General features: G+C 36.2%; 1 protein-coding gene across 6 annotated transcripts in view; it reads left to right on the top strand.

The window, feature by feature from the left end:
* The window catches only part of BUB1B (BUB1 mitotic checkpoint serine/threonine kinase B), a 52,886-nt gene that overhangs the window by 21,777 nt on the left and 16,797 nt on the right, over positions 1-14,312 (top strand). For all 6 annotated transcript variants that reach the window (XM_081507171.1, XM_081507169.1, XM_081507167.1 and 3 more), the window contains 9 exons: positions 2,755-2,924; positions 4,101-4,315; positions 4,488-4,579; positions 6,255-6,481; positions 11,518-11,630; positions 12,148-12,263; positions 12,843-12,892; positions 14,009-14,069; positions 14,203-14,308. In XM_081507171.1, coding sequence (XP_081363297.1) covers positions 2,755-2,924; positions 4,101-4,315; positions 4,488-4,579; positions 6,255-6,481; positions 11,518-11,630; positions 12,148-12,263; positions 12,843-12,892; positions 14,009-14,069; positions 14,203-14,308 — 1,150 coding nt within the window. The remainder of the gene's footprint in view (positions 1-2,754; positions 2,925-4,100; positions 4,316-4,487; positions 4,580-6,254; positions 6,482-11,517; positions 11,631-12,147; positions 12,264-12,842; positions 12,893-14,008; positions 14,070-14,202; positions 14,309-14,312) is intronic.

Raw genomic sequence — 14,312 nt, forward strand, 5'->3', positions numbered from 1 at the left:
GCCCCTGAGAGTGTCTTTATTCATTTTTATTCCTGAAGGATATTTTCATTGGGTGTAGAATTCTGGTCCAGCAATTCTTTTAGCATGTTTCTGTCTTCTAGACTCTCTGATATCTGATGGGCCATCTATAGTCATTTGAATGGTTCGTCCCCCTTTTTTGTAATGAGTCGATTTTCTCTGGCTAAGTTTTTTTTTTTCTTTAACATTGCTTTTCAGCCGTTTGATCATGTTGTGTCTAGGTATGATTGCCTTTATGTTTAATCCATTTGGGGTTTACTGAGCTTTTTGAATTTGTAAAGACATGCCTTTCACAAAATTTGAAAAGTTTTCAGCCATTATTTTTAAAATACCTTTCTATACCTTTTCTTCTGGGACTTCAGTTCCACATATATTAGACTCTCTGATACTGTCCCACAGGTCCATGAAGCTCTGTTCATTTAAAAACAAAATTTTAACTTTATTCTTTCTATTCTTTAGGTTGAGCAATTTTTATTGATTTGTCTTCAGGTTCATTTACTCTTTTTTTTTCAGTCTTCTCCATTCTGATAATGAGTATATCCAGTAAATTGTTTATTTCAGATATTGTGTTTTTGGGGTCTAAAATTTCTATTTGATTCTTTTTCATAGTTTCTGTGTGTCAGTTGAGAATTTCTATGTTTCCATTCATTTAAAATATTTTTACCTTTATATTATGGAGCATCATTGTGTTAGCTATTTTAAAATCTGTCTGAAAACTCAACACCTGGATCATTTGATGTTTTTATTTTTTTTATTAATTAGTTTATTTTAATTGGAGTGTAATTACTTTACAATATTGTGACTTTTTTATATTATTCTTCAAACTATATATAAAATTTTTTCATAAATACCAATCATGGTTGTGCTGTGATTTCTGTATTTATATTTTTGGTCATTGTGCTGTAATGTGCTTAGTCACTCAATTGCGTCCAACTCTTTGTGACCCCATGGACTGTAGCCCTCCAGACTCCTCTGTCCTTGGGGATTCTCCAGGCAAGAATACTGGGGTGAGTTTTTATGCCCTTCTCCAGAGGATCTTCCCAACCCAGGAATCGAACCCAGTTCTCCCACATTGCAGTCTGAGCCACCAGGGAAGCTGTCATTTGATGTTTGTATCTCTGTTTTTCCTTTGAGAATTGGTCACATTTTCCTGGTTCTTTATATGTCAGGTGATTTTCTATTATATCCTGGACATTTATACTGGTATTATTAGACTCTAGGTCCTGTTAGTTAATGTTGATGCTTTTGTCTTATTAGGTGACCAACATTCAGATATAATTTCTTTTTCAACTTATGTGGGTAGTGGTTCTAATGTCAGTTCAATTTTCAGAGACCTTTGGATCTATCCCATTTGTTGCTCCAGGGTTAGTCTAGGGCTTGGACAGTGGTTAATATTATAGTTCAGTTCGCAAAGCCTTTTCTGTGCTGCTTTGGGTCTGCTCTGTGTGTGCATAGCTCAAGGGTGGTCCAGGGTTTGTGCCAATTCATGTACAGAGTCAGGAGATTCTCTTCTTCAGCTCATCCCCTCCAATATTTCTCCCATACTCATTGGCCCTCACAGTCCTCTTTTTCCTTTCCTCTGGACAGAAAGATGAGGTTTCTTTAGGAGTTTTAGCTTCCTGCACCGCTAATATAACAATTCAAAACCATATGGAAAAGAGAAGGGGGAAAAAAAACAGGAAACAGCCTTGTGTGGGTTGTTTAAGTTTGACTCCTCTCCACAGTCCACTTGCTTTTGTTTACTTTTTAGAGACCTCGGTTGCTTTTTTGTATTTTGTCTGGAATTTTTAATTCTTTTTTTAAAAAGTTTTTTGTAGAGTTTTTAATTCTAATCAGTGAGAAAGAGAGAAACTAATATGGGCTTATTCCATCTTGGCCAGCATTTGCAGTTTATTCAATTTCTTTTTTCTTTTTTTTTTTTTTTCCCTTATTCAAGTTAACCTTTATTTTTACAACTAACTCTACATCAAAACTGTAACTATATCAAAACTACATCTACACAACTGTTTAGTTGCTCAGTTGTGTCCGACTTCTTTGTGACCCCATGGACTGTAGCCCGCCAGGCTCCTCTGTCCATGCGATTTCCCAGGCAAGAATACTGGAATGGGTTGCCATTTCCTTCTCCTATTCAATTTCTTTACCCTTTTGATAATACTGAAAACTTTGGCAGCAGCACAGAAGTTTAGTCTTCAAACTTCTACCAGCTTTGCTAAAAAGTAAAATGTCATGTTGAATGCAACTTCATTCATTTGATTGAGGTAAAATGTTGGGGTAGGGAGTCGGGTGGAGATTCTATGTAGCAAGAGAGAGTGACAATAAAATAGATGTGTCAAGATGTTAACAATTAGTGAATCTAGGTAAAGAGTATATGGATGCTCACTTACTCTTTCAACTATTTTGTGAGTTTAAAAAGTCATAATAAAAAGTTGATGGGAAACTCTGATCTTAATATATTCTATAATCTTAATCTAAGACACTGATCTAATCCTGAGGTCAACCTGCTGGTGCTCTTTAGATTATTTTTGATTGGTCAAATTTGGACATACAAATTTGGACCTTCTCTGATTTCAAGGTGGCTTTCCTTGTTTCTGAGAAAATAAACACTTTCTTTTGGCTATTTCTATGTATTTCTTCCCTTACATCCCACTCTTTTCCCTTGTTCAGCAAATTAGGAAATTGAATCTGGACAGTAGTTTTCATCTCACCAACTGTTAATTGTCCCTTCTCTTACTTTAGACAATTCCAAGCTCGAGTGTCTCGGCAAACTCTGTTGGCACTTGAGAAAGAAGAGGAGGAGGAAGTTGTGGGAGCTTCTGTACCACAACGAAGCACACTGGCTGAACTAAAAAGCAAAGGGAAAAAGACAGCAAGAGCTCCAATCAGCCGTGTAGGGGGTGCTCTCAAGGGTAAGTTTGTTAAGTGTTATTATGGGAAGCTTTTAGTTTCGGGTGGTAGGCAAATTATGTAAGGAAATCATGTATAAATATATATGTGAACATTGTCCTACTGTTCTGAATACTAGGAAGCAAAAAAGAAGTCTAAGGAGAAGCTGAGATCGCAGTGTGCAGTAACACTAAAACATGTCAGCATTTTGTGTCTTAATTAAGAAAAACCTATTCTGGGACCCTTATAATGCAAAAAAAGAGGGAAAGACAGAGAAAAGGAAGGAAAAGAAAAAAAGAAAAACCTAATCTAATATGTATCTAGAGTAATCAACTAGAGTTTCTGAGTTTCAGTTATTTGTTGAAAGATACGCAGTAATATAGCGAGTATTATCAAGGTAAAGCTTACATGTACCAAATTCACAAACAATGTGTTAATTTGGTCTTCAGTTTTGGAGGCTCAGAAATTGGGCTTTCTTTGTATACTTAAAGGTGATCAGCAATAGCTGCTTTTTAAATTACTGTTTTTTTAGGTAACTTTTATGTTCCCAGCAAAATTGAGCAGAAGGTACAGAGAGCAGTAAGCTTTTATTAACCACATTTATAGCAGTTAGACACGTAGACCAGATATTTAGATCTCTTATCCCTATCCTGATATCAACTTTGTAATACTCAGAATGTTCCTTGGAGATCTGAGAATTAGAGTACAAGGAATATAGTCCTAAAAAATATTTTATCCAGGTCATGATGAAGCTTGACTCTAATAAGCAGCCCCACTAAAGTGAATACCAATAATAAGTGGGCTGAGTTGGTTTTTTTTTTAGAGTCAGTACATTTCACCTGAGAGAAAAATTTTAACTGGAAAACGAATATTAAGATTTAAGTTAATCCTGATAAAGTTAGACAATGTTAGAATGATGACTGAAGGAAGATACAGGATTTGTTTTTTGGATATGTATATGTAAAAGATTACAGGTGAGGGAAAAGAAGGACGGTATAAGTAACAAATGAAGAAGAGACTTAAAAATTAATAATTTGATGCATTAAGGTTTTTTTTTAATTATTATTTTAAAAAATCTCTGATTCTATGGTAGTAGAAGTAATCTTGATTTGGGAAAGGATCAGGTATACCTTATTGGGAATCTAAATTGGTAAAGATTTTGAAATTTATGTTTTGAAAGTTTAATATTTTTCTCTTAGCTCCAAGCCAGAACAGAGGTCTCCAAAATCCAGTTCCTCAACAGATGCAAAGTAGTTCTAGAATTATTGTTTTTGATGAAAATGCTGATGAGGCTTCTAGAGCAGAGTCATCTAAACCTACAGTCCAGCCATGGATAGCACCTCCTGTGTCCAGGGGCAAAGAGAATGAGCTACAAGCCGGCCCTTGGAACACAGGCAGGCCTTTGGAATACAGGGTAAGGACTCTAAGATCCAGTTTATTTGCTGACATAACAAAGGCTTCAGAGTTCAAACAGAGGAGTATTTTTAGCATCTCTTTTAATTCCTCTTGAATAATTAGGCATGGTCTGCATATGGTGTGTCAGAATGTAAAACCATGGTAATTTTAGTTTTCTTCTCCATCGCCAGCCTCGTGGCAATACAGTGTCTATGACAGCTGTACCCTCTATGATTCCAAGTTTTACTCCATATGTGGAAGAGACTGCACAACAGCCAGTTATGTGAGTTTGATTTCCAGATATTTTGAGGTGGAAATTGTTAAGGATGGGCAGGGGCACCTATCTAATTCCTAAAGCATTTTCTTCTTTGTGGAAATGAAAGTAAACGAAAGTTTTATTTCCTTTATGTCTTTTTTTTTTTTTTTAGTGTGTTAGGGCTAAAAGACCACTTGTTATCATTCTTATTAAGGAATAAACTCAATAGGTTTATATTTAAATTGGTGTAGTCAAAGATAGTCACTGTTATTTAAGGGAGATGTTCTGCCTTTATTATTGACAGTAGTGAGGAATTATGGCAGTTTTGCTCATAACCTGCTTTTTCTTTCTGAATGTCTTTTTCTTGGCATTTCTATGAAATATGATAGATGATTAAATAATCAGGCAGTCTAAGATTCAGTCTAATATATAACATTGTGGAGTGGTAATATTAGGTCATATTTTGTGTCCCATTGCAAGAGTTTCTTCATATATAATTTGTAACCCCTCATTATATGCTAGGTATGATGTTTGTGTAGGTTTTTTCATAAAGTCTTTTATCAGTTGAGCAAATTGAGGAAGGCTTTTAAGCATATAGATGCTTGGACCATTAAAAGTTCTGATCCAGTGTATCTGAGGTGAGGACCAGATATCTTTAGTTGTAAGAAGATACAGAAAAAGATAAAAGATATATAAGTGATTCTGATCCATAGTCCAGATCCTGACTGAGGTATGCTCCGTTTTCAAACCTTTATTACCACTCTATACTCTTCCCCTTCAGCTGATAATGTTGAATTTTACATCATCAGTTCTCTAAATGCTGTATTTCTAATTCTTCTGGGTGCAGAACAGTGAGAAATGGGCTGTGTTGCAAAAGTTAGCTTCATTTTTTACACTGGGTTCTATTTAGATTTGGTATTCACCACAGTTATAGAAAACAAACTTATGGTTACCAAAGGGCAAAGTGTTAGTGTTAGTCGCTCAGTCGTGTCCGACACTTTGTGACCCATGGACTGTAACCCACCAGGCTCCTCTGTCCATGGAATTCTCTAGGCAAGAATACTGGAGTGGGTAGCCTTTCCCTTCTCCACGGGATCTTCCCGACTCCAGGATAGAACCCAGGTCTCCCTCATTGCAGGCGGATTCTTTACCGTCTGAGCCATGAGGGAAGCCCACCAAAGGGGAAAGATATGAGATAAATTAGGGGATTGGGATTAACATATACGCGCAATTATATATAAAATAGATAACCAACAAGGACCTACTGTGTAGCACAGAGAACTATACTCAGTATTTTGTAATAACCTATAAGGGAAAAAAATCTGAAAAGGAATATATATATATTATATATAACTGAATCACTTTGCTGTACATGTGAAACTAACACATTATAAATCAACTATACTTCAATAAAAAATAATAAAAATTTACCTCTTTTGAAAAAAAGATATGTTATTCAGATTTATTTTTACCTATAAGTAATATAAGCTATTTGATGACTCTTAACTTACAGCTAATTCCTTCCTCATCATAGTAGTACTCAGAACATAATTGTTGATGGACCATGTAAATTATTTTTGTCTTTTGTTTTTGTTTTTTGGAATCCATCACATACAGCCTTACAACTGGCATCATCCGTGTGTTTATAAGAAACAGCTCATTTGATCTGTATGATGAATAATAATTATATTGCTTCTTTTAGGACACCGTGTAAAATTGAACCCAGTATAAACCACATTCTAAGCACAAGAAAGCCTGGAAAGGAAGAAGGAGATCTCCTGCAAAGAGTTCAAAGTCTTCAGCAAGAGTCTGAGAAGAAGGAGAAGATGATGTATTGTAAGGAGAAGATTTATGCAGGAGTGGGGGAGTTCTCTTTTGAAGAGATCCGGGCTGAGGTTTTCCGGAAGAAATTAAAAGAGCGAAGAGAAGGTATGTGTATTTATCTAGCTCAAGTTTGTAAAAATAACTTAGTTGTAGGAAGACTGAGTTGCTATTTTAAGTCTGAGGAAAGTTACTGCTGTTGTGTGTACCTTTGTGTGATGCTTCTGTGGTTTCTATGTTTCTCTATTTAAGCTGAACTTCCATTGCTGCTTTCTCTGAAACCCATGAGGGAAAATTTTAAACAACTAAGTTTGTATTCAAAAGTAAAGAAACTGTGTGCCCAATTCATATTTCCCTGCAATAGTCAGACAGAAAAGTGCTATTCCTAATATTTCCTAAATATTTCACTTTACTTTTGATACTGTGCCTGAAATTTCTCCCAGGGCTAATTTAGGTTAGCAGACTCTGTCATTTAGATGATAGTTGTATGTCCTGTTTATTAAAGACATTATGTTCTTTCTGAGTTAAGGGAAGCTTATACATTGAAAAACTGGAAATTTGGGGAAAGTAGGAAGTGGTTCTGATTCTGAAGCTTAGAAGTGGTTGGGGGCAAAAGGTGTCCAAAATAGGCTGAAAATAGGGAAGTTTAGCATTTGGAATTTAAGGCGTTAGAAGATGAGTGAGAGTATAGAAAAGGAGGTGGGGGCGGGGGAGAGTCCAAAAATAAATTTTATCGATTTAGGCATTTTGACTAGGATCTATACCAAGAATGAAGAAATTTTTTTTTTTTTCTTTTTTAATGCAGTCATCCAGAGTAACCTGCAGCTCAGCTCACCTAAAGAGATGTGACATTCATAGGGCTAGCTGGGAAACTTAACCGTCACTTATAATTTGTTTGAGAAAAAAAATCATTTCAGAGTTTCAGGTGACAAGTTAGAAGCAAAGATCTGTAAAGCAGCCTGTTAGTAAGTTTGAAATTGCCTTATTTGTTATATCAACTAGTGCCTTCCAAGATTGACAAAGTGCTCTGGCCTCAAATAATATATGGAAAAATGGAATCTATGTGTCTAGGTAGGAGAGAGGGAATGCTTAAAAGATAAGGAACTAGTTGTGTGAAGCTTTTTAAAAGTGGAAACCACCACAACAAAGAAGTAGGCTAGCAGAATAGCCAAATATGAGCTGGGAAAAGAACAAGGCACTTAGGTTGAAACTACTGCTTCCTAAATGAAGGGAAGGCTCTAGCTACACGAAATATATAAAAGTAAAATAGTACATTTTATTCTCAACTAGCTAAAGAAGAACCTGAGCTAGGGTTAGTTGGGATTTGAGTACTGAAAGAAGTATTGATCTCTGAGGATATTGTAATACTGTTTTCCTAATCTTGTCTCTGAATCTAGTTTGTACTCTTAAGAAATCCTCATGCCTATAAGAAAATGGTTTCTTGTTATATTCAAAACTAGCTTCAAAGATTGTTGCTGACATTCAACTCTCAGGTAGGGATATGAGAAATGAGGAAGCCACAGGCTGGGTCTAAAGACAAGGCGCTTATCCTTTCTTCCCATCGCTACTTCTAAAGCATTTCCCCCCTTCTCCTTCAAAAAGTTTCTTTCCAATTCATGTCTACCAGTTTTTTTCCTACCCATTGAACCTCCTTAGTATTCTACATACCTGGCTCATTTCTTATTTCTACCCCTGCACCATCCACTCTATTGTATTCACCTGGCAAAACCTCTGCTGCTGCTGCTGCTTCTAAGTCGCTTCAGTCGTGTCCGACTCTGTGCGACCCCATAGACGGCAGCCCACCAGGCTCCCCCGTCCCTGGGATTCTCCAGGCAAGAACACTGGAGTGGGTTGCCGTTTCCTTCTCCAATGCATCAAAGTGAAAAGTGAAAGTGAAGTCGCTCAGTCGTGTCCGACTCTTAGCGACCCCATGGACTGCAGCCTACCAGGCTCCTCCATCCATGGGATTTTCCAGGCAAGAGTACTGGAGTGGGGTGCCATTGCCTTAAATCCAGCTATCTGCTCACACTCTGTACCTGCATCCAAGTATAATAGTTTAAATGTAGCTGGAGAAAAATGCAGCTATGAATTGGTCTCACTTTAAATCCTTTTTATTTTTTATTTTGGCTATGCTGGATCTTTGTTGCTATGCGTGGGCTTTCTCTAGTTGTGTTGCACCAGCTTCTCATTGTGGTGGCTTCCCTTGTTGCAGAGCATGGGCTCTAGGGCACATGAGCTTTCCTGGACCAGGGATTGAACTTGTGTCCCCTGCATTGGCAGACAAATTCTTAACCACTGGACCACCTAGGAAGTCCTCATTTTAAATTCTTGACCACAACATTTACCAGTGCCTAACAGTCTTACTAGTTACCTGATAGGTGAATTTCTTCTTTCTGCTAAACAGCTAATTTAATTTTCTTTCATTTTCAAATATACATCCCTGTCCGTCCTGACCTAGAATCTCCTTTGTAACCTCATTGAGAAAATAGAAGGAATGTAATGGTAACTCCATTTTCTTCCACCAAATCTGCCATATCCGCTATCTGTATACTCATTCGTTTTGTTAAAATTAGCATTTCTCTGTTCCTATCAAAGGAATGGTCCTTATTTCTTCCCCCTCTAGCATTTTCCCTTTTTACTAAACCATTCTAAGTAATTTAGGCAAATATAATGTCTCCATTTTTTAAAAAGAAAGAAATAAAATCTCCATTATCCTTATTCATCTCCAACTACAACCCCATTTTTATACTCCCTTTCACAGCAAGATTTGGGAAGAATTGTAATCTTTTGCTGCCTATTATTTCCTCAACTGAAAAAGCTGGCTTAAAACTCAATATTAAAAAACAAAGATCATGTTATCTGGTCCCATCGCTTCATGTCAAATAGATGGGGGAAAAGTGAAAACAGTGGTAGATTTTATTTTCTTGGGCTCCAAAATCATTGCAGATTGCTGCCACGAAATTAAAAGATGTCTGCTCCTTGGAAGAAAAGCTATAACAAACCTAGACAATGTATTAAAAAGCAGAGACATTACTTTGCCAACAACAGTCCATACAGTCAAAATTGTGGTTTTTCCAGTAGTCATCTACAGAGGTGAGTTGAACCATACAGAAGCCTGAGTGCTGAAGAATTGATCCTTTCGAATTGTGGTATTGGAGAAGACTCTTGAGAGTCCCTTGGACAGCAAGAAGATCAAACCAGTCCATCCTAAAGGAAATCAACTCTGAACACTCATTGGAAGGACTGACGCTGAAGCTCCAATACTTTGGCCAGCTGATGCGAGGAGTCAACTCATTGGAAAGACCCTGATGTTTGTAAAGATTGAGGGCAGGAGGAGAAGGGGGCAACAGAGGATGAAATGGTTAGATAACATCATCGACTCAGTGGACATGAGTTTGAGCAAACTTTGGAAGATAGTGAAGGACAGGGAAGCCTGGCATGCTGCAGCCCATGAGGTCGCCAAGAGTCAGACATGACTTACCAACTGAACATTTCCTCAAGCATCTTTTCTATTCCAGTGATCACAGTGACCAGAAACTTCCTTTTTGCCGAATCCAATGGCTGTTTCTGAGTCCTGATCTTTATTGACCAAGTCTTGGCTTCATTGAGTACAGTTGATGAAATGCTTTATGAAATGCTTCTTTTTGGCTTCTTCCTTGATGGTGTATTCTTGTTCCATTTCCTTTACTGTTCTTCTCATCCAGGGCCTCTTCCTGAGGCCCAGGAGAGTTCTGAAATATCCCAATTATCTCTTCTTTCAACAGCCATCTTTAAATACTGTTTACAAGCTATCGACTCTCAAATTCATATCCCCATCCCTGACATTTCACCTGATCCCCAGACTGATATTTAGTTGCCTGCATTTATTGGCTGTCCTAATAGGCATCTTTTAAAATTTGTATGTATTTATTTGGCTGTGCTGGGTCTTAGTTGTGGCACATAGCATCTTCAGTCTTCATTGAGCATTTTGGGGGTCTTTAGTTGAGGCATATGGAATCTAGTTCCCTGACCAGGAGGGATTGAACTCAGGCCCCCTGCATTGGGAGCTCAGAGTCTTAGCCACTAGACCACCAGGGAAATCCCCCAATAGACATTTTAAGCTCTACATAACCAAAAACAGTTACTGATTTCTATCACAAACCACACCCCAATATGCAAATGTACCACTGGCTTCCCTATTTCAACAAAAGGCATCACCATGCACCAAGTTGGTTCAAAGTCCCCCCAAAAAACTCTGAAAGGCATCTTTTATCCCTCTTTCCTTACTATTCCCCCACATCTAATGAATAAACCAACTTTGCCACCAAAAACTTTCATACATCTTTCATTTATCACCATTCCCATTATTACCTCAGTCCAAACCACAGTCTTTTAGCTGGACTACTGCCGTTAGACTTTCTGCCCTCTTTCTGGCCTTCGCACAATTCATTGTGTTCACAGCACATTATCATTTTTAGAAAGTCAGGTCATGTCCCTCCTTTATTTAAAATTCTCCCGTGTTTTTTCATTGTCTTAGAATGCAGTACAAACTCTTACAAACCCTACATGATTTGGCCCTTGCCTACCTTTCCAACCTCATCTTTTACTTTGCTCCCTATTACTATGCTACAACCATGTTGGCCTTCTTTTGAATCCTTGTACCACTGATCTTGTTCCTCCATTAGGGCCTTTATGCCATCTAGTCCCTTGCTCTAGAAACTTTCCTCAGATCTTTATATGACTGGCCTCTTGTTACAGCTTTATAATGTAATTGTCTTAGATGATCTCCCCTGATCACTGGTTTAGTAGCTCCTGACCTCCATTCTCCTACCCAATGACACATTTTCACATCACCTAATTTTTATTTCTAGCACTGATTATCTTGTTAATTTGTGTGTTTGTCACTGCCAAATTGAACATTAGCATCACATGACCAAGGACTTTGTATTATGTGCCACTAAAACCTAAATACCTTGTTGTGCTTGGTACATAATAGATTTCTATTTTTTTATTGACTGAATAAATAATAGAGACCTAGACCTCAAGTTGAGGACTTTGCTCCATTTGTATCATTCTTATTTGTAATGTTGACTGTCCCAAAGACAGTCTTTGACAGGATAAATTGCTATGAGGAGTAATGCCTCCACCAACTTTACTATTTCTAGCTGAGCTACTGACCAGTGCAGAGAAGAGAGCAGAAATGCAGAAACAGATTGAAGAGATGGAGAAGAAGCTAAAAGAAATCCAAACTACTCAGCAAGAAAGAGCGAGTGAGCAGGTCATTTTCTCTTTTCAATACATAACAACTAATGCTTATTGAAACAAATTTAAACAATATGAAAATATAGAAGGTAGAAGTCCTACCAGTGCCCACTCAGTTTTTGGTAGTTTCTTAGCTATTAGTATCAATAGGAAAGTAATTTTAACAGGTGACTTCAAATGGAATTTGTGGCATATAAGTGATACAATTTATTGACATCTTAGTTATACTCTAAATGACTATTCTGTTACTTCTGACTTTAGTCTTTTATTCTAGTCATGTTCCATTAAAATGAGATTAGCTAAAGAAATTTAGTGTGTATTTGCTTGCTACTACTTAGTTAAGTACAGCACTATCAGTTTATACTGGGAACATAAATTACTGGAAAGAACTTCTTTGGGATAGACCTTCTGTATGGTTAGTAAATATCTTGGGAAAGTGTATAGTAAAGCTAATTTTGGCACTAAAACTTGAAAATAGGTAGCATTTTCTAGATAGGAGGGACATACTAATTTTGTTTATTTAATGCAAATAGCAAGAAGAGAAGATGTCTACAAAGGAGACAGCCGAACTGCGAATTGCTTCAGAGTCTCAGGAAATATCAGGAATGGCTCTGTCCAATTTTGTTTGCCCAGTAAACTCTTGTGCCAGGTAGGGCCACATTGGTGGAAGGAATGATGCTTATAGGAAGGAGGGCATTTAGAACCAGCCTTTGACTCTCTAGACTTGAAGTCTCCTTAACTTTTATAGTATTGAGACATGATTTTTGCAAGTCTTTGTCACAATGTCAGCTTTGATGCTAATGAATGAGGTCTAGGTACTGGCTTTTTTCCATTAAAAAAAATAACATATTTCTTATAATAACAACCAAATAATTTTTTAAGTGATAAAACCGCTCATTTCTACCACCAAAAGATGACTAGTATTAACATTGCTTTATTTCTTCTTTATGTGTTGTTTTGGATTTGTTTTATAAAAATGAAGGTTTATCATTTTGTAATCTCCTTATATTGTTAATGTAACTTGACTGCTATCAAATATATTTCTATAACAGTTCTAATGACTGAAGGTTCTATCTTAAAGAATTTGGTTTAATGGTACTAGAATATTTTCTTTATCTTAGAATGAAGATTATATTTAATTTTTAAAAAAGCCTCTTGGACTTCTGAGAATTAAATAATTTGTTATGTGGGTAGTAAGCCACATGATTAAAAACAAGTTTCTTCACAGGGAAACATCACTTGCAGAAAACATTTGGCAAGAACAACCTCATTCTAAAAGTGAGTTGTATTTGGCAATCTCATGAAGACCTTACTGATAACAAATGCATTATGTAACAAGTATAAATAATTTTATTGATTGTAGTAAAAGGAGGTGAAAGAAAGCAAAGAGTGGGACTCAGGTATTGTAATCCTTGAATCATGGAATTCAATTTATTAGCATATAATTCAAGATAGGATAGACATTTGAAAGAATATTTTTCTAAAATAACTCATTGCTTAAAAATATTTGATTTTTTAAATATAATTTAAATTTATACTAACTATAAAATAATATTTCACTTTAGTTAGTGCACTCTAGCTAAGCATAGCAGTAGTACCCAGGAACCAAGATGGGAAAGTGATTTTTTGATAGAAAGAGGGGGGAGAAGCTTAAAATTAATGCTATTTTATATTCAAATTTGTTCTTTTCAGAAACATGTTAAAAGTGGTAGAAACATGAATATCCACCTAGTAGTTTAAAAAATTCAATAGAATCTGATTAAACCTTTAATTCTAACCATCAATTTATAGGAAATGCAAGGCATAGAAGAACATGTGAACCAAGAATATAATTGGCCAAAAATCCAGCATTATGGGGTAAACAACCCAGTTTCTAAAACAAAAAGTTAATAGCAAAAACAAAAATCGTATAAAATATAAGCAATTTCAACTGGTCACAGTGTTTGAATCTACTTTGCATTCCTAATTCAAACTTTCTAAAAAGTTTTGGTAAAATGTGATACTTCTGACTGGATGTGTGAATTCAGAAATGGTTAATTCTGTAGATATGATCATGTTTTGAGATTATGCTTTTTAAAAAGAGGCTATCTCTAAGAAATGTGTACTGAAATATTTACATATGCAATGATACAGTGTTTTGTATTTGCTTCAAAAATAATTCAGAGTTGGGTTAGATTTGGGGAGTAGTGATGGGGAATAAAGATGAAACAAGATCATCCATATTTAGATCATTGTTATTAAATGATCTTTACTTTTGTATTTTTTGATATTATTTATTATAAAAGATAAAATTGTTTTTCTGCTTTCAAACATCAAAAATGTTAATTGACCTAACTGTCTTGAAGAGTAGGGCATTTACTCTAAAGAGTGTAAATTTGGTCTCTCTTTCTATAGGTTCCAGTGTACCTTTCTCCATTTTTGATGAGTCTCTTCTTTCAGAAAAAAAGCCTGTCAGGTTTGAGGGTTTTTTTTATTTATTTTGTTTCAACAACTAAAAGTTTTCTATTATTATAAACAAGGGTGAATTAGGAGGTTACTGTTATCTATGTTAAGAGAAAAATTGCTAAATGGGATATGTCTCTTTCTAGTCCTTCCGCAGCTCCCTCACGGGTTTTAGCCCAACGAAGACCTCTTGCAATTCTCAAAACTTCAGAAAGCATCACCTCAAATGAGGATGTATCTCCAGATGTTTGTGTAA

This window comes from Giraffa tippelskirchi, chromosome 7 (assembly GCF_054371585.1).
Source record: "Giraffa tippelskirchi isolate mGirTip1 chromosome 7, T2T-mGirTip1v1.2.pri, whole genome shotgun sequence".
NCBI lineage: Eukaryota > Metazoa > Chordata > Mammalia > Artiodactyla > Giraffidae > Giraffa > Giraffa tippelskirchi.